We start from the raw sequence: 22133 nt of genomic DNA, 5'->3' as shown, positions 1-22133 counted from the left end.
ATTTGATGTTAGACCATATGACACCCGGAGTTAAATGGAAGAAAGAGGGTAGAGATTAAATCAACAAAACATTGGTGATAATGTTTCCTTGCCGACTAAGTTGGGTTCAATAGAAATGCTTCAATTCTTTTGATGAAATGTCTGGCATAAGGACTAAGAGATAGCTTATCTTAACATTAATAAAAACATATTTAAACCTAATCAAACAAGTGTTTAAAAAATCCAGATATTTTTAACCCTTCAGAGTTGGAAGCATATTGTAAAGATTCAGACCTTCACTGCATAGGTAGCAGGGAATACAGTCTTTAATAATACCAAATGAAACAGGCTGGAACCTTAGTGCTAGCCCATATAGATTTCAGCATTGGGAGGTAGATGATCATAGGGGGAAATCAAACAAACAATTACAATACATACTGGATGGGGACCACATCCTAAATAAATCTTTCCTGAACCCCCTCTTCTGGCTTTTAAAACACCTCCCAACCTCACCAAGATCATCATCAGAAGTAAGCTCCCCCAGATCAGAACACAATAACTCAAAGCAGTGCCAGATCCTGCCAGAACAGGTGCAAAACCTGCAGACATATCTCCCCTGCTAAGATGACCAATACCCGCCACACAACATGTCTTTCAAGACCCATGGGTTCTACACATGCCTATCATAACATGTGGTGTACCTCATCCAGTGCACTGAAGGCCCCAATTACAACTATGTGGGTGAAATGAGACAATCACTACGCTCTCAAATGAACTTGAACAGAAAAACAATAAAAGACAAAAACACCATATCACCTGTGGTTGAACACTTTTCATAATGCAATCACTCCATATCTGACCTCTGAATCCTCAAAGAAAACCTGCACAACATTTTCAAAATACAAGCCTGGAGCTTAAATTCATAGCTTTGCTAGACACTAAAAATCATGGATTAGAAATCACTGGATTTGTGGTTTTATTATAGCAATCTAATCCATTAACTCCCACTTTTTTTGTCCGCTGACTGCAGAAGTCTTAACCAGCCACTTGATCTTGAATGATCTCTTACAATGTGTCAATTCTTATGCTAAACAGTCTGTCCCACCCTGTATTTAGCTGTGACACTCTGAATACATTTCCCAGACCTGAAGAAGAGTTCTGTGTAGCTCAGAAGCTTGTCTAGTCTCTTTCACCAACAGAGGTTGGTCCAATAAAAGATATTACCTCACCCATCTTGCCTCTCTAATATCCTGGGATCAACATGGCTACAATAACACTGCAAACTACATTTGAAGTTGACACTGTCCCTTTAATACTTTATATTAGTTGTCTTTAGGACTTCATTTACATTCTGCAAAATTAAAGGAAAGGTTCTCAATGAACTAGCCATTAGCTTACATTATGCAAAACGTAAACTAGTGGCTGAATGTCCTTGAGTCACATGTCACACACCACCACTTTTTTTTTTTCTTTTTAACCAACCAGTGTAATTTTAATACAGGCAGAATAAGAAAAGGGATCTTTAATGATCGATCGTAAGTAGTCCAAACCTCCGTTTTGTGTCTCCGGCAGAATGTCTTTCTAGCATCTCTTTGTAAGATTACAAATTGACTCACCAAACCACTTCCTCTAGCTCAGATTTTCCTTAGAGGGTTCCCATCTAAGTATTAACTAGACCTAACACTGCTTAGCTGATGAAATCTCAGCCCAAAGAGGATTGGCTGCAGGCATTTTTCATGACGTGTGGCTACTTTATCCAGTGGAAACACAGTTCACCTTCCCACAGAACTAGGAAGCTTGGGTCTAATTTAATATATACATCGTTCACATTTAAAGAGTTGCAATTAAGCCTACAACACACAGTTCATATTGAGCATCAATTTATGTTCACATTAAAACTAACATAGAACAATTATTCCATGTTTAAGCTACAGTAGTATAAATGGTATATCCAAGAAAGTATGAAGCCTCAGTCTTATATATTATAAGGTAAATTAGATTAAAAGGTCTGAAAAACAAAACACTACTGTAGTTAATGGACCAAAATTGCCACTGGCAAATGTGAATCTAACTCCACCAAATTAAATATGGCCTAATATTTCTAAAACTGAAGTGATCTAATTTTTATCACTTCTTTAAACCAGAATGTATGTTACATGAATTAGTTTCTATCAGTGTTTTCACACTGGTAAAGCTGCTCCAAGGATTTTTTATAACAAGAAACAGGAAAGGACAGAACACTAAAAGGTAGTTCACAGAGACCCTTAAACTGTAACAGGCAGTTCTTTACATGTAATACTTTAATGACCAAGTCACAGTAAGTTTACTAAGCTTTAGGAAATAATATAATGTACTGTAATATTACATATAATATTGTACATATGATAGTAACAATTAGCTCTGATATAGCACTTTTCATTAGCCAATGGCAAAATGCTTTACAAAAAGAAGGGAGTATTATCTCCATTTTACAGACGGAGAAATTGAGGCACACAGGAGGCGAGTCACCCAGCAGGTCAGTGGCAGAGACAGGAATACCACTCAGACAAATTACTCTATCACATAGCTCATTCTTATGTAACAAATGAAAAAATTAACACACTCTTGACTAGTTAAGAGCATGGTGCAGACCCATCCAAATTTCTAGTGTATGACTGCAAATGTTGTTGTATTTATACTCAGACATTGTTAACAATCCCTATGTTGAAATAATACTTATATCTAAAAACAATATTAAAGTGAAGGTTAGCTCAAGTGGACATCTTGAGAGATTCTCAAGGCTTTGTGATAACTTTTGAGAAAAGTCACAAATACTGGCTTAACTTTGTTTTATGTTTTTAATATACAACTTAGCTTAGAGCAATATTATTAAACCACTAGTTTAGCCGCAGCTTTTGAAGTCAGTCTTTCATCCCATTATTGCAGAAACTGATGGAATTAATTATATGTTCTGCATTGTGCAAGGCATTTTAAAAATCTAAATTGTTTTAAAATCAATGTGTCCTTTTAACTAAAATATATTTTTTTTCTGAGAAACCATAAAAATAAAACAAATATTTTGTTTGAGAGTTGCTTAAACAATTTTTGCACAAGAGCAATTCCTTACAAGCCGGTTTATAAATTGAAGCAAACAAGACTTCCAAATAGAAATTCTTACTTACATGTAAGTGCAATAAATGATGTAAAAAAGCAAAGTCATAAAATGAGCATGTGCACAGTGGTGGCCATTAAAAAGTACTTGCATACACTTAGAATAGGAAATATATGTACTTACAGTATCTTGCACAACAAACTGTTTAATATTTAGTAAATATTGACATTTTAAAATAATCCATGTAAACATATATTTGTATAAATTAGGTGCAATGCAAAGTCAACTTGTGGAACTTGTTGCCATGGGATGTTATGAAGGCCAAAACTAGAACTGGGTTCAAAAGAGAATTAGATAAGATCATGGAGTTTTCTCCCACTGTTAGCACACTAGTACATATTTCTTGTAAAAATGGTATTTTGACAGTCCCCTGCACCTACGCAGGCCCCCAATGACTTCAGCTGGTGTCCAGCCATGTGGGGTAAATTAAAGAGTTGAAGTCTTTTTTTTTGCTATTTTTAGCCCTGTAGTGCAAGCCCTGTGACACCAAGCCAGGCTCTGAGACTTGCTGCTGTCGGTCTTTTTTTTTTTTTTTTTTTTGTAGTGTAGACATTCCCAATGAGGATTCCATATTCTGAGGCCCCATGCAGCTGCAGATTTGGCAGTATTATCTTAACTGGCTCTGCCTACTGTACACTTACAGCAGTAACTATAGCTAAGGCACATCAGGGAAGGATTTAATTCTGATGCACCAAACTACAACAACATAAAACCAATATACAGTAAGTACAGTATTTCAGAAACATTCAATATCATTTCAATATCATTAATTACAATTTTAATTAGAATACAAGCTATTCAAAACAGCTCAGCTTCATAGGTGTTAGCAAACCTGGCATGCTCTGCTAGGCAAACAAAAGACAACCGTAGTTTTACTGTATACTGTGCTATATAAAATATATATGCAATATGTGTCAATTGACATGTGAGTACCTGCATTTATGCAATTACACACTCTTCTTATTGACAGACATACTGTGATATGGAAAGCAGTGGAGGGGGGTGGACAGTTATTCAGCAGCGTAAAGATGGCAGTGTGGACTTTCACCGGACATGGAAAGAGTACAAGATGGTAAGAGCCACACTCTTTTGAAGCTTTAAATCTAATTTATTATTTTTCTGATAATCTCTGAAATCTACACAGACAATCATAAAAGAATATTAATCAGTCACTTAAAGTTGTATTGCCTAAACAGGTTCTAAAGTTGCATTTTAGTTCTTAAATGAAAAATTGTGCTTTCATTTGGGAAATGTCAGAGTAATATAAACTGTTTGCCTAAGCAGAGACTTGCAAGTGTGATGTTTGTTTTTACAAAGAAATATAGCATTTTTTCCCCTAAGTCAGCTATTTCATGTTGCGTCCACATCTTTAATTTTCATTAAGTTATTTATATTTGTGTTTCTATTGGCAAATATTCCCCCAATCTAATAAGTCTAATAGTGATACATTTTGTTTAAAGTTCCTAAATTGGTCCCCGCTGAAATCCAAAATTTGAAATACCAAAGACCTAGGATCCTCATATTTGTAGTACACTTTTTGTGTTGACAAAGCAATTACATTTAAAAATTGATGAACTGATTATTTCAAAATCAAAGAAAAACAAATTAAAGTTATTTAAATATACAACTTGGATTACAGGGATTTGGTGATCCTGCTGGGGAGTACTGGCTGGGAAATGAGTTAGTTTCTCAACTGACTAATCAGAAACGCTATGTTCTTAAAATACACCTGAAAGACTGGGAAGGAAATGAGGCATATTCATTGTATGAACATTTCTATCTAGCAAGTGAAGAACTAAAGTACAGGTAAGCAAACAAAGCACTGAATTGAAAAAACAGTCAGCCAGTTATTAATTCCTGTAAATTGTTCAGCTACATAACTTTCTTTTTATATTAATTACAAAGCAGTTGCTCTGAATGCATTTAAAATATGTCTGCTACTAATTTTCACCTATAGCCTACATAATCTTAGTAGATTTTTAAAATATAGAACAGTATATACCTTTCACCAGTATACAGTAGGTAAATAATACCTTCAGGTCCCTCCTTCCCCTTATAGGCTGCCCAACACACAATATACCTGATATCGCGTGTGTAGGGGGAGAACCCAACAAGCCCAGAATTGGATGTTGGCACATAGCTCTCAGGGGGCCGTGAAGGGGTGGCCTCCTGCGTGCATTTGTTCTATTCAGGAGATGAAGAGGCAGAAGTAGGCAAATCAGGAATTACATCTAGTGACAGTCCCCACAATCTACACCCATAGACATGCACACTGCAACCACAAGGTTGCAGTAGCAGCTGCAAAGCAGACCCACAGTCTGCCATAGTAGGGTTGATTTGTTCTCTTATTTTTGAGAATCAATGCAGCTCCCAGTTGAGTTACTCAAGCTGAATGGTGGGTCCTCGGTTTATCCAAATGGCAAGGGTTTAATTTCTAGTTTCATTGTTCCTCTTATTTTAATAAAACTTTATACCTAGCAGAGTGTTCTCGTAACTTTAGCCTGTATATATTCTGTCCACAGTTACACTTACCCATATGATAAAAAAGGAAGTCTTCAGGGGGATCTTTAAAATTCTATTCTTGAATGGAATTAAATGGTCTTGTCTTTAGGGCAAAAGAAGTTACCAGACTAAGGTCAGGAACTACTTTAAAAAAAGAAAGAAAGGAGTCACTGAAACCATGATTCCTATGGATAAATAAGGTCCTGGGGGCTGGATGACAAAGGGGATTGGTAATGCGATAAGGAGCCTTTCACTTTGGGAAACATTGCTTTAGGCGAACTATCTAGAAAAGAGTTGAGACCCATGAGAGGGAGTAGCATGAGGAGGTTTACCGTTCTTTGAGAACCACTGGACAGAATAGCATGAGGAGGCTTATAGTACTGCTGTCCACGCTTTGTCCAGTAGACGAGTTAGGAGACTACAAGAAAGGTCAATTTGATACATTTCATGATACCCAAATTCATATATTTCTAAATGAAAACCTTTATAAAATACAATTTTGCACCCAAAAACTAAACTGTATCCAAGGAGCTCAGAAACCATTAATCAACGAGCTCATTGTTTTCATCAAGGAAAATAAAATTAGAATAGAAAACTTTCGCTATCAAGAGATTACCAAAGGTAAATTGAAATATACTTTGACTTCACCTCAACTCCCATATACAAAGCAGTCCAAAACTGAAAGTTTCTTACCTGTAATTGGAGTTATTCTAGATGGCTCTGCATAGTCACAATTACAGTGTACTGTGCCACCTTGTGGTGCTTTGTGGTAGAACCTCCTCTAGCAGCGTCAGCTAGAGCTCTCATGCTCCCACCATTTCCCTCAGGGTCACTGATGTTCTGTGGGCGAGGCTATGTAGGAGGCGGAGCACTCTCACCACCTTAGTTGCATCCACCGCAAAGCCAGAGACACAGAACAAACAAGGACTCTGACAGAGAGGGGAAGGTGGTGGGAAGTGTGAATATGCAGAGCCCTCTCAAAGAACTCCAATTATGAGCAAGTAACCTTCATTTCTTCTTTGAGTGGCTCTGCATATTGAGAAGCAGTGGTGAAAACTAACTTGGAGGCAGGAACAAAGTCCTAACTGAATAGAGACTGAAGCACCACTTTATCAAATCCAACATCTGCCATATAGGCGAAATCCAAAGGATAATGCTTCGTAATAGTGTGCACTGAAGTCCAGGTTCCAGCTCTGCAAATTTCAGCAGCTGGCACTTGCTTAAGACAAACAAAGGAAGTAGCTAGTGGAATGTGGTTGAATTGAAGCAAATATAGGAACTTTTGCTAGTGTGTAACTTTCATCAATACATTTTATCCATCGAGAGAAGAAGAAATTGTATAATCTATGTAGTTTTTAGCATAAGACACTAACAATCTAGAAGATATATGGAAATTTTACTCTTATCTAAACAACAAGCAAGGGACCTTCTGGCTTCCAAAGAGTGTAGCAGGACCAATTTCTCCTTATTAGAGTATGGTGGGGGAGGGGGGTGGCAAATTAACTGTCCGATGTGAAAAAAAAAATCAACCACCACTTTAGGTAAGAACTGGAGATCAAGTCTGAAAACTACCTTTGTCCTTATGAAGAGAAGTAAAAGGTGTATAAGCCATAAGAACATTCAGTTCACTCCCTCCCCAAGCCAACATGATGGCAATAATGAAAGCCATTTTGATAAATAAACAATAGAAAGAACACAGAGCCAAGGGTTGAAAGGGCTACTTCACCAGCATGGCTAACTGAACTATGAAAAAAAAAAATCAATCTAACATCAACTAACGTCAGATGGCTGCCAAATGAACTTTTAACAATGAGTTAGATAATTCCTGAGATTTGAAGTACATTAAGAATTCAGAACACAAGGAACAGAAGCAGACATAAGGGAATCAGATTTTCCCTCATCCATGCCTGAAACCTGGGTCTACTTTAAGAATAACGGCTTCTACTAGACTGTTTTCTAGAGTTACTTAGCATGTCCTGCAAAAACAAAGAACATCACTGCTCAAGAGCAGACAGAGTCAAAGTCCAATTGCCAATGCCGACAGGTGAAGAAATTATGGATCTGTGTGCAAGATTCCTGCCCTCCTGCTGAAACAGCAGGTCTGGAGACAGTGTCAGACACATTAAGACTCCACCAGAGAATTGAAGGAGATCAATAAACCACTGTTGACATAGCCAAGCCAGGGCAATGATAATTATCTTTACCCTGTCCTGGTGTATCTAACCACCTTCTGAATCACTGGAGGGGGGAGCAGGGGGAAGGCATACATCAAGCCCTTTCCCCCCAGTGCAAGCAGGAAAGCATCTTACCAAGATAGTCCCTATCCACTCTGGAACAGAAGAGATCACGCTTTTTGTTGGACCATGTTGCAAACAGCTTCACATCTGGTCAATTCCAGCTGGAGAATATGATAATTGACTGATCTGTTAGGTACCATTTGTGCATATGAAAGCTGTCTTTGATTAGATGATCTGCAACTACATTGTTTCCCCCTGCCAGATATAGGGCCACAGTAAAAATGTTGTGATGGATACACCAATCCCATGGGCTTAAAGCCTCTGCACACAGGAGAGTGGAGTAAGCATTCTCTTGCTTGCTGTTGTAATACATCAGCCATACATTGTCTGTCACAATCCTCCCTTGTAGGTGAGAGAGGAAGTCTGAGGGCCAGATGAACAGCTGTCACTTCCAACACATTGATGTGCAGTGCAGTGCTCTCTCTTGCACATGCCCTTGAACTGTCATAAATGATTCACGTGAGTCCCCCCCACACCTTGTTTGATGCATCTGAAATTACCCTGAAGGATGGCCTTGGGGGAAAGAACTGTACACCTCTGAGCACATTCTCTCTGACTGACCACCATTCTAGGAAAACTATGATGTTCTGAGGCATGGTGATCAACCTATAAAGGCTGTCCCAAACTGGTCTGTAGAGCCGAGACATCCAGTACTACATAGGTTTCATTCCTAGATGTGCAAATGGAGTAATGTAAGTACGGGATGCTATAAAGCAGTGGTTCCCAAACTTGTTCTGCTGCTTGGGCAGGGAAAGCTCCTGGTGTGCCAGGCCGGTTTGTTTACCTGCTGTGTCCGCCGGTTCAGCCAATCGCGGCTCTCACTGACCGCGGTTTGCTGCTGCAGGCCAATGAGGGCTGCTGGAAGCGGCGGTGAGTATGTCCCTCAGCCCGCGCTGCTTCCAGCGGCTCCCACTGGCCTGGAGCAGAGAACCGTGGACAATGGGAGCCACGATCGGCCAAACCTGCGGACATGGCTGGTAAACAAACCGTCCAATCCCAGCAGGGGCTTTCCCTGAACAAGCGGCAGAACAAGTTTGGGAACCACTGCTATAGAGCAACAAACAGAACCAAACCCTCCAGATGTACTTGTTCAAGACTATTCAGTCTAGTATTAAACAAATTCTGTCATCTTTCTTCTGCATCAGAAAGTAACAGGAATAAAAAACCCAAATCCCTCTGGTATTTGCATGACCGCCTCTACTACTCCTATCAGAAGCAATTTTTCAACTTCTGCAAGAAGAATAGCCTCATTGGAAGGGTCCCTGAAGATTTAAAGGTAGAAGAAACTGGGGGGAAGGGTGAGTCTCAAAAGGTATGGCATAGCCCTTTCTACAATCTCTAAAACCCATTGGTCTGATGTAATTTGCCTCCATGCATTGATAAAGTGGGCTAGTCTGTTTTGAAAGAAGAAGCTAGACCGAAACTGATTGGGTGTTCCTTGATTCTTAATTTTCTCATCAAAACTGAAGCTGATTGTTCCACAATGAAGATGATGACAAGGAAGTGGGCTTTTTAGATTTAGACCTTGGTTTGAAAGGCCTCTTTCTACATTGATTCTGGAAGGCTACAGGTTGCTGGTATTGTTGAAGTCTTTGACTTGACAAAAAATAAAATAATGAAGACTGAGATAGGACTGCCTTTGGTACTAGAAATAAAATAGAGGGCCTTTTCCAAGCAGAGAAAATTAAATCCAGAGAGTGGGCTGTCAATCTCTTGTCCTTTAATTTTTCTAGTAATTTGTCTGCTTTTCACTAAAAAGGCTCTCCCCCCTCCTTGAAAAGGGAGCTCCTTCAACATAAGCCAAATGTCCAGAGCTAGAGAGGAGGAACAAAGCCAAGCTTGCCTCCTGATAGAGCAAATGATAATGTTCTGGCAGCAGGGTCCGAAGTGTCATGTAAGTCTTGTTAAAACAATGTCATCTTTTCCCATAAATGGAACTGTAGTGGGCCATGACTACCTAATAATTCGCCTTTCCTCCCCTTATGAATCAATCTTTTCCCCTCTCCTTATCAGACGGGGTGGAGTGTGATTGTCCAGATGCTGCCCTGTTACTGGCAGCAGCCACCACAGTGAATTAGGTATAGGATTTGTATGAAAACAGGAAAACCCCTCAGATGGTATCTGACACAACTTGTCAACCTTTTTGGAGGCAGGTTGACAAGAGGCAGTAGCAGACCACACATATTTAGCCATCTGTAGCAAACCATCCAAAATGGGTAGAGATAGTCTACTCCTAAAAGTAGCACCAAGGATATCAAACAGCATGGGAGAAGTCTCCTCCACAGGCACTGCAGGCAGATTCAAAGTGGATGCCATACAGTACACCAAATCATGGAAGGGCAAAGTGTTTTCGAAAGAAAAGGAGGCTGAAGCCACTCCCACATGTTCATCTGGTGATAAATCAGGTTCACAGTCTGTTTTCATATGTTCCTGCTCAAAGAGGGCAGCTATCCCCACACATTCTTCCTCAGAAAGCATTTCGGGCATCATGTCTGAAATGTCAACAGCCCCAGAGAAGTTGGATCAGAAGATCTCTGAACTGTTGGATACTTTGTAGACAAAACTTTACCTCTCCATCCACATGGAGGATAACTGACGAATTCCTGAGGTGGCCCTTAATAAAGCCATCAGTCCCAGGACCGCCAGTCTCCCCAGCAACTAGGATTCAAGAACATGTCTACAGGAGATAGATCAAAGGGTGATACAAAGCAAGCTATAGGTCTTTGCATTCCTCTGTCTCAGGGATTCTCAAACTTCATTGCTCCGCAACCTCCTTCTAACAAAAATTACTACACGACCCCAGAAGGGGGGACTGAAGCCAGAGCCCTCCTGAGTCCATCCAAAGCCCAAACCTCACCACCTCGGGTTGGGGGTCAAAGCCAAAGCCCAAGGGCTTCAGCCCCAGGCGGGGGAGACTGTAACCTGAGCCCCACCACCCAGGGCTGAAGCCCTTGGGCTTCGGCTTTGACCCTGGGCAGTGGGGCTCAGGTTTCAGCTTCCATCCTGGCAAGTCTAACGCCATCCCTGGTGACCCCATTAAAACAGGCTTGCAATCCACTTTGGGGTCCAAACCCACAGTATGAGAACCGCTGCTCTATCTTCCCCCTGGTACTGATCCAGGTCTGGATCAGAGAGAAAATGCACCAGAGATGACAATGAATCCAGAGGAAGGTCTGAGTATCCAGCTCTTTGTGGAGACCCTGTACGGGTCTCAGAAAGAGGAAGCATGCCACTTTCTGGCCTCTTCTTCTTAACAATAGATAAAGATGATGATGGATCTTAGAACCAGGGAAGCATGCCTCCTTTTAGAAATCTTGCATTTCACCCTCTGATCTGAAGCATGAACTGGAGCCAAAAAGTGAACTTGGGCTGCACGGTGACAGACCTTTCCAGAACCATGGATGTAGCTGGAACTGACACTGGAACCAAAGCAGGAACTGACAGCAAGTCCAAAGACTTGGACAACATCAGATCCAACATTAGACACAAATCCATCTCCATTGCTACTGAAATTGGAGGTGAAACAGATCTCTGCTCTGGAACCATATCAATCTTGTCAGAGTTGGACAGAATAGATCATTCTGATGCATGGGAAGTGGCACAGCCAACAGTGGCTACTTTGATCCGATGTAGCTTTTTTCAGTGCTACACCACTCAGAATTGAAGGTGCTGATGGCCCCAGTTCTGACACACTGATTGAAACCATCTTCCTGGATCCAGAAGTGGAAGTAGGAATTGACCTTGGTCTTACAGATGAGAGGGATCCATCAGGATCAGAAAGTTGCAAGCCATGAGGTATGGTATTGGTGAGGATGATCGAACTGTCGCTTGACCTCTCTTCCGGAACTAGGGTAGTCGGATCTGACCACGCAGCCCAGGTTTGGACATGTGTAGCCTCAGGAGCTTTACTGAGGAAGCCACAGGAATTGAATCCAGCCCCAACAGGGGTTTCAGTTTCTTGGAACCCTTCAGTCACTGGAACTCACAGGAGCCATGACTGGCCTCTGAGACCTTGGATCTGAGGACTGATCAGATCCAGAGAGTCTAGCCTTGAGAGCTTCCTGGAGAAGGACCTTCAAGTGAGTCTCCCTGTCCTTGCAGACTCTGGGACTAAAGGTTCAGCAAATCAAACATCTGGAAGCTGGGTGTCCTTCTCCCTGGCAGCTGAGCCTCCACATGTGGTCACGTCCTCTGCTTCAATTCCACTATAACCCAAAACGACAGAAAACATTAAATATACTAACAAGCTACCACTACCTTAAGAAGAAAAAGGCTTTGGCTCACAAACAGACTGAAGTTCATATCCATCCATCCATGAGGGGGTGAGGGTGCTGTAGGTGACACTGTTAGTAGGAGGTTCTACCAAAGGCAGCTAGGTACCCCATCAGTGGGAATGTGCAGGGCCACTTGAACTATCAGTAACTTGCCCCCATTCCCCCAACAAAAGTTAGATCTTAATGCCTAAATAGTATGTGGTTGTTTCAAATCCAAACCAAATATTTTCTCATCTGGAAACATTTAGACTCTATAGCAGAGATTTTATTTTTAAATTAAGGCACTATAATACTTATAAGGGCAACCTTTGCAAAATGGGTCATTACCCTTGTCCATTTACATTATTAAAAAATAATTACTGCAAACTAAGATGGCTGTCTGCAAATAGATATTTTCTCTTGAAATGCAAGCAAGTATTTGACATGCCATAAAATGCAGTGGTTTAAAGTATATTTTATTTAACATTATATAAAGGATATACATTTTAAAATTATCTGGAAAATATTCAGCACACTGTAATGTTCATGGTATAACAATGATTTCCTTTTACATCAGTAGGTTTTTTAAATGCTTCAAAGAAACAATGTAAGCTGTTCCAGGAAACAAAATGATATACTGATCCACTTAACACAGGAACATATATGGTCAGAACAAGACAAGACTAAGTCATGAGATCTAGTTCTATTCCCACCTCTGACAGATTTGCTGGGTGACTTTGGACATGGCAACTTATTGTCTCAGTTTCTCCATCTATATAACTGGGAGAACTACAGCTATCTATCTGAAAAGGAGACTGTGAATCTTAACCTTAACTTAATGCCTATTAAGTGCTTTGAGACCTTTGTACTTACAATCTCTCTCTCACTTTCTATCCAAATTATCATCATTGGCCAATAATTTATACTTAGGTTTCTAATTTCACATAGTCTACTCTGGGAGATGCTGGTTGCTGGGTACTTTTGGAAATAAGGCCATTGTCACATTTCAGGGTGCAATCCAGGCCAGTGAGAGGTTATGTCACCGCCTGTAACCTCGGTGCCTCATAATGCTCTACTGTTGCAGCTCCCAAACTGGGCTTCTCACAAACAGCCTAACCAGGGTTGCCAACTTTCTGATTGCAGAAAACCTAACACCCTTGCCCTACCCCCTGCATCACTCTTTCTCAGTGGCCCTGTCCCTGCTCACTCCATACCCCCTCCCTTCGTCACTCGCTCTCCCCCACCCTCACTCACTTTCAGTGGGTTGTGGCAGAGGGTTGGGGTGCAGAAGGGGGTGAGGGCTCCGGCTGGGGGGTGCGGAACCTGGGGTGCGGCCAGGAAATGAGGGGCTTGGGAGGGGGTTCCAGGCTGGAGCCAAAGGGTTTGAAGTGCAGGAGGGTGCTCAGGGCTGGGGCAGGGGTGTAGGACGGGGTGTGGGTTGCAGGCTCTGGGAGGAAATTTGGGTGCAGGAGGGCTGGGGGTTGAGGTGCAGGCTCCAGTCAGCGCTTACGTCTCAGGTGGCTCCTGGAAGCGGCCAGCATGTCCCCCTCCGTCTCCTAGGCAGAGGCGCAGCCAGGCAGCTCAGTATGCTGCCCTGTCCCCAGGTGCCACCCCCGCAGTTCCCCTTGGTCAATGGGAGCTGCAAAGATGGCACTTGGAGTGGGGCAGTGAGCAGAGCCTCCCTGGCTGCCCCTGCATCTAGGGGCCGCAGGCACATGCTGGCTGCTTCTATGAATTGCAGGGACCGTGCCTTAGCCCGGCGACACCACCAACTTTAACAGCCCGGTCAGCAGTGCTGACTGGAGCCACCAGGGTTCCTTTTTGACCGGGCGTTCCAGTCGAAAATCAGACGTCTGGCAACTCTAAACCTAACAGCGTGCAGCTCACACATTGAGTGTCTGTGTATAGCTACAGACCTGGCCCAGCAGCAGTGACATCAGCTGCCTGTCAACAACACTCTAGTCACATTCTGGCTTTTGTAGCCTTGGTTACTACCTGCAGGGTGACCCCAACACACTCGTAGCCCTGAATTTTCCCAAAAAAGTGTGTTCTTCACTTTCCAGCCCTCTACTGTACAGTTCAGATATTAGAGGTCTATTGCCTCTGTAAGGGGTCAATATGCAACAGTTTGTTACTTCAACTGTTCAATTTAAACACAAAATTGGATTAGTTTTATTAAAAAATAAAACAAGTTTAACAACAAAGTGAGTTTAAGTGAGTACAAGTATAAGGTATTTGAGTCAAATGGTTAAAAGAGAAATAAAGATAAAAAGCTTTTTAGTAGTTAAACATAACTAGCTAGACTTGGTTCAAGATAAAATCCTTACCAGTTTCCCAGCAACATTACTGACTAAATTCTCAGGTCAGGTATGCCTCAGAAATCAAAGGGCTAGTTCCTTGGTCTTCTTAGATGAGAGACTGATATAGTTTGGGGTGCTTTTTGCGCCTCGCTTTTATAGTCCAGTCACCTGTTGAAATGCATTTTCCTGAGGATTACCCCTAAATAAAGTTCATTCCAGCTGTGTGGACGGAGACATGGAGTCTCATGACGAAAACATTTCCATGTTGTTGTTTGCTAAAATTCAGACTGATCTGTTCCTGCCCCTCCTTCATTGCCAAACAATAGTCACTTGACAGATGATTGGCAATCAACTTTGACACCTGGCTAGAGGAGCCAGTTTATCCTGTGTATTTGAGAAACTGGTTTACCCACTCCCCAGACTTGCTGGTAAACACATTGTAATCAATTTCAGTTTATATTCATAACTCTTAATACATGTTTCATATATAACACAAGAATATTGACGATCAGTGTGTTCTTAGATTTTAAATGATACCTCAATAAGACACATTTTGCACAAAGATTATTACAATAATTATGTAGAAAGAAAAGGGGTACTTGTGGCACCTTAGAGACTAACAAATTTATTTGAGTATAAGCTTTCCTGAGCTACAGCTCACTTCATCGGATGCCGGCCACCCTTCCCACAGCCCCCATTGGCCTGGAGCAGCGAACCGCGGCCAGTGGGAGCCACGATCGGCCGAACCTGCGGATGCGGCAGGTAAACAAGCCCCTGAACAAGCGACAGACCGGCTTTGAGAACCACTGCTCTATACTACTTGATATGCAAAGGATATAAATCTTTCAGTTTCTAAAAACAATATAGTAGCAGCCTCACTTGAAAGTTAGAATTGTCATATGACTATGAAGTGCTATATAGCCTGTATCTTTGCTGCAATATTTGAAAATTAAAATCATCACTGTTGCCCATGAATTGATTTGACTTTTTTTTATTCTTAAAAGATTTGCAAAGGAAGAGTCTCTTTGGAAAGTGGGAAGGAAAGGACAGAGAAAATCATCCTTATTATCAATTAAATTTTACCCATCACTGATACACAGTTTTCATATTAGACTGCCACAGCATATTAATACCAGTTATTCCTGAGGACGTTCTGCACCAAAAAATTAAAAATTCTGCACACAATATTTTAAAATTCTGCAAGTTTTATTTGTCAATAAATAAATGCAGAGGCTCCAGCATGGCAGCAGGGAGCACAGGCCACTGGCTGTACGAAGGTGGGAGATCACCCTACTGCCTCCCCACCCCGAGGACACGGACTCAGTGGTGAGGCTGCACCCAACCCTGACACAGCACAAGGCCTGTGCCTTCCCGAGAAACACCCTGGGGCCATGCCTCTCTGCACCAGGTGCAGGGCAGATAGGCTCAACCAGGCAGAATCCACGTATGGAAGGGCTCAGTGTGGGGGATCCAGGTATGGAGTGAGTGGATTCTGTGTGAGACAATCTGGGTGCAGGCAGCTCAGTGGGAGCTCTAGTGGGGATCTGGATGCACAGAGGCTCTTGGGGCAGTTTCCAGGTACAGGGTAATGGGACTCTGCAGGGGCTTCCAGGTGAAGGTTGTTGGGGCCCAGCTGAGGGGTCTGGGTTTGGGGGTCTCAGCAGGGGTGGGGGGTGTCTCCATGCTGGGGGAGTGGGGCGTGGTAGGGTGGGTGCAGCTAGTTGGCAGTCAGTGGCATGGGGGTCTGGATGTGGGAGCTCAGGGTGGTGCAGGGGGTAGGGCTTCAGGGTGGGGGTTTGAGTGCAGGGAGCTCAGTAAGGGTGGTCTGGGTACAGATGTGAGGGTCTGGAAGCAGGGGGTCTGGGTGCAGGGAGGCTCCAGATGCAGGGGTTGAGGTTTAGCAGGGTGGGGTTTCGGTATGGAGGGCTAGGAGGTTCTGGATGTACCAGGTGAGGCTTGGCAGGGATGTCTGGGTATGGGAGGTCTGGATGCATGGGGGTTGCGTGGATGGAGGAAGCAGCTCCCCACACAGTGACCCCCCACACCCATAGGAGTGATGGGGGCAGGAAGCAGGAGAGGATGTTGAGCTTCCTGGTTTCTGAGGGTGGGTCTGACACAGCCCTGGCCACTCCTTGCAGGGGAAGAGGAAGTCCCATTCTCTCCTGCCTCCAGCCCAGTCAGGACTAGCAGCTGTTCCCAGCTCAGGGTAGGAGTATCTGGCTGGGGTATCCCTAGCCCCATGGTGATTTACCTCTCTGCCAGCTGCTCTGGGTGCCTAAAACGTTGTACCTGTGCTGCTAGGGAGTGGTGCATGATTGCTCTTGCAGCGTCCTTTTATGTTCCTGTCAGAAAGTCATTTTTCTGTGGGAAGCAAAGAAATCTGCAGGGGACATGAATTCTGTGCAGGGGCAGTATTCCCCCAGGAGTAAACAGTGTAAGAATAAGGCAGGGAGAAAATTAGGTAAAGGATTTAAAAATCCATTAATAGTATTGCTTGCATTCAATGCACTTTAATATTACAAGTTACTATAGTATTAGTAGTTATTACATAGAGTATATTTCTCAAGGATTATCAATATATACCTCCATATAATCTCCGTTAATTTCACACAGGTGGAACAAACATCTATAAAAGCAGAGGTGATTTTATCTCTTCAGTATAATATTATGCTGACAGTGTTATTGTTCATACCAACACAATACCCTTCAAACAAAGTTTATAGCCGTACATTAACAAGAGGAGAACCAAACTGTTTAAACAGGATATTTATTACAAAAAATTTCCTCATTACTGTGTAGATCAACTACCATTAGCTTCAATCTAACATTTGTTTTTCCGTTCTGCACTTCTACAGGATCCACCTTAAAGGACTTACTGGGACGGCGGGCAAAATAAGTAGCATCAGCCAACCAGGAAATGATTTTAGCACAAAGGATGCAGACAATGACAAATGTATTTGCAAATGTTCACAAATGCTAACAGGAGGTAGGAATGGTTTTCTGTTTCTCAATCTTCCTATTTTTATTGGCAGTAAAACAGTCCATGAGGTAAATAGATGGTAATTTTGACGTATTAAATCCTGACTAGTGACAAAGTCCAAAACTCACGATTGGAAATGCTAGTTCAGTGAGTTCAAATTTACTATTTTACCGTTTCAGACAGCTCAGCTAAAGTAAAAATGAGAGGAGTTAAAATCGGGGGGGGGGGGGGGGGAGGGGGGAGGGGCGGGAAAATAGGCCATCATTCTCTCACAACTGGTGCAACAAGGCATGGTATTGTGAAACTGGTATGAGTGGAAGACAGCACAGTGCGCTTCCAAATAGCATGGGAAAGTAGCCCAATGGTCAAAATGCCCCCAAAACAAATCAGAAATCATCTTTTAAATCAACAAAATAGTTTTTAATTGTTTAATTAGGCACAAGAAATCTCTAGTGTTCCTGTGGGAACTAAGCATTTTATAGGCTCTTTAAAAGCATGACAATTAGAATGTAGTTGTCATGAAAGAATACATTTCAGTAATATAAAACATTACTTTTTTCCATATTTAAATATAATTTGAAGTGAGAATACATTTACTCAAAGCATACCAAAATTATTATGTAGGTGGATAAATTCTGGAACAATTTTGTTCACAGGTTTATTGACATTACATTTTAGATTGTTTCTTGTATCTGAAAGCAGGTTTAACTTCCTCTATAATTCTGCAATCCAGTCACACTTTCTGTAATTTAAATGTTGCTTAAGAGATAAAGAGAGTCACACTCAATTTACAAAGCAGTGATCTGCTTTCTGACTGTATAGATTGCAAGTCTGAAGGCAGTTTAAATTTATCCAAAGGGAGAACTGGATTATTGCCTTGGAAAACATAACACTCATATTACCATCAGTATAATAAAAGTGTAAAAATATTGTTTTTATTAATAAAAATAAAGTTTCCCTATTCCTTACTAACAACTCAGGACAACAAGCGAAATTTGAAGAAAAAGATGTGAAACTGAATAAGTTCAACTACTTTTTTCTCATCATTCCTTTATACAGAGTTTCAGTACTGAGGGGCTTAGAAATAATGCACATCTTTACAGACTTTAAGCACTGAAGCAAGCTGAATTCACTGCAAGGGAAGCAATTTTCATTTAAGTAGAAATGTAGGATTTAAAAGTGGAAAATTATATAGTCTTGAGAGAAGGCAGAAGGAAAAAGAGAAAGATACAATATCATGATTATCGTCTTCAAGCTGCCCTTAGATCTGTCACCATCAACCTCTGAAATATGTCGTAAGTTAAGCTTTTGAGGAGTTGATTGAAGCCCTCTCCCTTAACTTACAACCACATCCCATAAAATGCTACAACTCTTACAGCCAAATTTTGTAGTGCCTATTCCTCAAGTATGTTACTCTGCTATATACATTTCATCATGGTTAAAGTTAGCAAGGAGGAGAGACCTGAAGGCACACAATTGAAAACTAGGTATTTTAATATTCCTATATTTTTTCTAGTTTCAGGACCAGGACGCTGTAAGGTATTTGTATATACAATTTTGAAAACTACACTGATAATTTCATTATTTCAGATCTTTGTTTGTTTTCTGTTCTTACAGGCTGGTGGTTTGATGCATGTGGTCCCTCCAACTTGAATGGAATGTACTATCCATTGCGGCAGAACACCAACAAATTTAATGGTATTAAGTGGTATTACTGGAAAGGATCAGGCTACTCTCTCAAAGCCACAACTATGATGATCCGACCAGCAGATTTCTAAATGCCCTTTGCATTGTATATGAATTGTGTATTGTATAGTCTTCAAAGACTACATTTGCCAAACATTTAAACTCACAGCTACAATGTGTCATTTTCCAGCCCAGAAAACATGCACTAGTATTCCGAAGGGATCAATTTGTTCCAATTCTTGAATTGTGATAGTCTTCATCAGTTCAAGCTCACATTACTCAACTAGACACAGCAAAGTCTAAAACATGAAATAATCTGTGTAACAATGATTTTGGCAGAAAGACTGAGTTTAAAGGCTGTCCAAGAAACTGTCAGACAATTTAAGGACTTTGTTTTCTTGATCGTTTATGTTCTGTGTGTTAGTAAATAACTGGAACTGTGAAAAATATCTAAAAACTTAGTTTTAGAAATGCGCCTTTGTGCTCATCACTGAACTTTAATAAAACATTAATATAAAACTCTCCTAACTTGCAATCTAAATCTAGAACTATTTTTCTATCCCATACCTTGTTTGTAGTTTATGTACATAAAACTATATAGTGCCTTGTAATTAGCTCATTGTCATAATTAAAGGATACATTCCTTTGCAAAGGTTTCTAAATAACGTTTAGACTTATTTGGGGCTTTTCTTGCAGTCCACATTAGTTTATTTAACACTCTTAGGAGAAATAGCATCTCCATTTAAGTGCTTTGCATTTATTCTTGGAAAATACTGTGTATAATTGATCACTATTTTAAAGGTTTTTTTAAACTATCAGATGTTGTACTTATTGCCATTGATATTTTAAAGTACAAACAATCCTGCCAATTATAGTATACTATCGTGTGTTTTATTACATTTTCTATGAAGATTGCACTTTTTCCCCTTTCTAGTTGTTTAATGTATAACAACTGAGAATTAAGTATTACATAATGCTGTTGCCTCACTTAAACATCAGACAACTGCTGTTCCCCATGCAATTAAATATCACCTGGTGATGTTTGTTTAGACCCTTTGTGAAAAATAAGCTAACTTTAATAACTTCTTTAAAACCAATCTGCTCTTTTATGGAAAAAAGGTCATGTTATTTCTTAAGATAAATGTTATTACATTTTAGAAAGAGAAAGAAGAGAAACCTAAAAATATCCTATGGTCAGACAGTTTTTCTGTGTGGGAAATAGCTGCATGAGACTCAGACAATTCTGAGTGTGGTGATAATCTAGGCCTCAATGTAGATCTTTAAGTGAATAAATGGCTTTATTTGGTGATTTTTCCCAATGTTTATTGTAACAATATGCTGAAAAAGAATGTATTATAGAGTATTGACAGAAATGCTAAAATTAAGGTTCAGAAGACACTTCTCTTCTAAACCCTTTCAATGTTTTATAGAAGTCACGCCAAAAAAATATCAGCCCCAACACGACAATTTTAGAAATTTTTCATTGACCGCTATTAAACTTTGAGTTCCAAAAGTGAAACAAAAAAGCATGTTTCCGGTACAGAAAATTTTTCTAGATTTTTCTGAGGCTCAGATAACAAAACATGTTAAAGTATTTTTATCTTTTATATATGCACATTACATCAGTAATTGTGACTGATGTTGGGAAATGAGTTAAGAATAACCATATTGTTGTAAATCAACTGTTCTCAAAAAGTTACCCAAGTTGCTTTCAGTGGCAAAAACAGACTGCTGTACTGGTAGCAAGTAATGTATCAGAATTAGTCAAGGAGAATAGAGGCAAAATATACATTATGAGACTTATAAAAATAATACTTCATAGTGTTTTATATGAACCCCATGAATTAAAAGTTAATTGAGTTGCCCTAACAATTATATTTTGCCTATTATGTAAAATACTTAAGACCGTTATTTAAAAATGTAATATTACTTCTATCAAGCTTATAACATTCTTCTTCAAACATTCTAAGTCAAAAGATTACTTTGTAAATCACTTCCATAAAACAGCTGTCTCACAATGGAATGATACTTTATTCCCCATTTTTAATTCAATAGATCACCAAAATACGCATACTTTTATCCATATGAAGAAATACAAAAGATATCCTCAACTTCTGAAAGATTTAGGTCATTACCCACAGCAACAATCCATTCTTTAAAAGTGCTCATTAAGGAACCTCTTGGTATCAGACAGCACAACAATGGGTACAGTATGAATGACTGGTCAGTCATTAAATAAAAACCATGCTTCCTTGTCCTCAACTATAATCTTCAGTTTGTCTAAGGAAAGTACAGGGACAATATCAGATGATGAAACTAATGCTGATTTAAGGTTTAATTATTTTTTCCTATTAGGAATTGAGTTGCTTGAGTCAGATCTGTAAAATATGAATTCTTGTTTCATAATATTGTTAAAAATTATCTGTTGAGTTGCTCAAAATTTTCAGCACATCTAACAAGCAGACATTGCTGGTCTAGTTTGATTTTCCAATACTCTCAATCATTACCAGGGTATTAACCTTGATCATTACCCCAACCAAAGTCTTAAAATCATCATTCTGTAATTACCATCTCTAATTTTATTTGAAAACTCTGTAGTTTTTTTAAAATCAAACCTTAATGTTTAGACAGGGCCAACTCCCAATATTTTGGCACTTGAGGCAGGGAGCTCAAATGACACCCCCATGCTCCCTCGCTTGGGACAAAACTTTGAAAGTCTCAATTCTGCCTCTTCCTGTTCTACTCCTCTCATGGTACTGCTCTGCTAAAGTACCCCAATAAAGGAGAACTAAACTTAAAATGCCTTGTTCAAAAATTTTAAGTAACACTTAACTTTCAAATGCCTGAACAGCAAATGTAACTTTTCTTGTCTGCATAGTAAACACTGGCATTTTTATCTGTTTGAATAATCAAAGTGGTGCTTTCCATGCCTTTTTGGTTGCAAAGATTTGAACTGCTTCCTGCTGAAGGTCCACAGTCTGGGCC

General features: G+C 40.4%; 2 protein-coding genes across 4 annotated transcripts in view; one reads left to right on the top strand and one right to left on the bottom strand.

The window, feature by feature from the left end:
- Positions 1-19674, top strand: part of ANGPT2 (angiopoietin 2) — a 71826-nt gene extending 52152 nt beyond the window's left edge. For both annotated transcript variants that reach the window (XM_084623436.1, XM_084623435.1), the window contains exons 6-9: positions 4101-4202; positions 4770-4936; positions 17338-17468; positions 19080-19674. In XM_084623436.1, coding sequence (XP_084479562.1) covers positions 4101-4202; positions 4770-4936; positions 17338-17468; positions 19080-19240 — 561 coding nt within the window. In that variant the 3' untranslated portion in view covers positions 19241-19674. The remainder of the gene's footprint in view (positions 1-4100; positions 4203-4769; positions 4937-17337; positions 17469-19079) is intronic.
- MCPH1 (microcephalin 1) overlaps positions 1-22133 on the bottom strand; it is a 231582-nt gene that overhangs the window by 106183 nt on the left and 103266 nt on the right. The gene's annotated exons all lie outside the window — the stretch shown is intronic.

Source organism: Lepidochelys olivacea, assembly GCF_965140295.1.
Source record: "Lepidochelys olivacea isolate rLepOli2 genome assembly, chromosome: 3".
Lineage (NCBI taxonomy): Eukaryota > Metazoa > Chordata > Testudines > Cheloniidae > Lepidochelys > Lepidochelys olivacea.
Note: the sequence above shows the minus strand (reverse complement) of the source record. Positions and strands in the feature narration are given on the sequence as shown.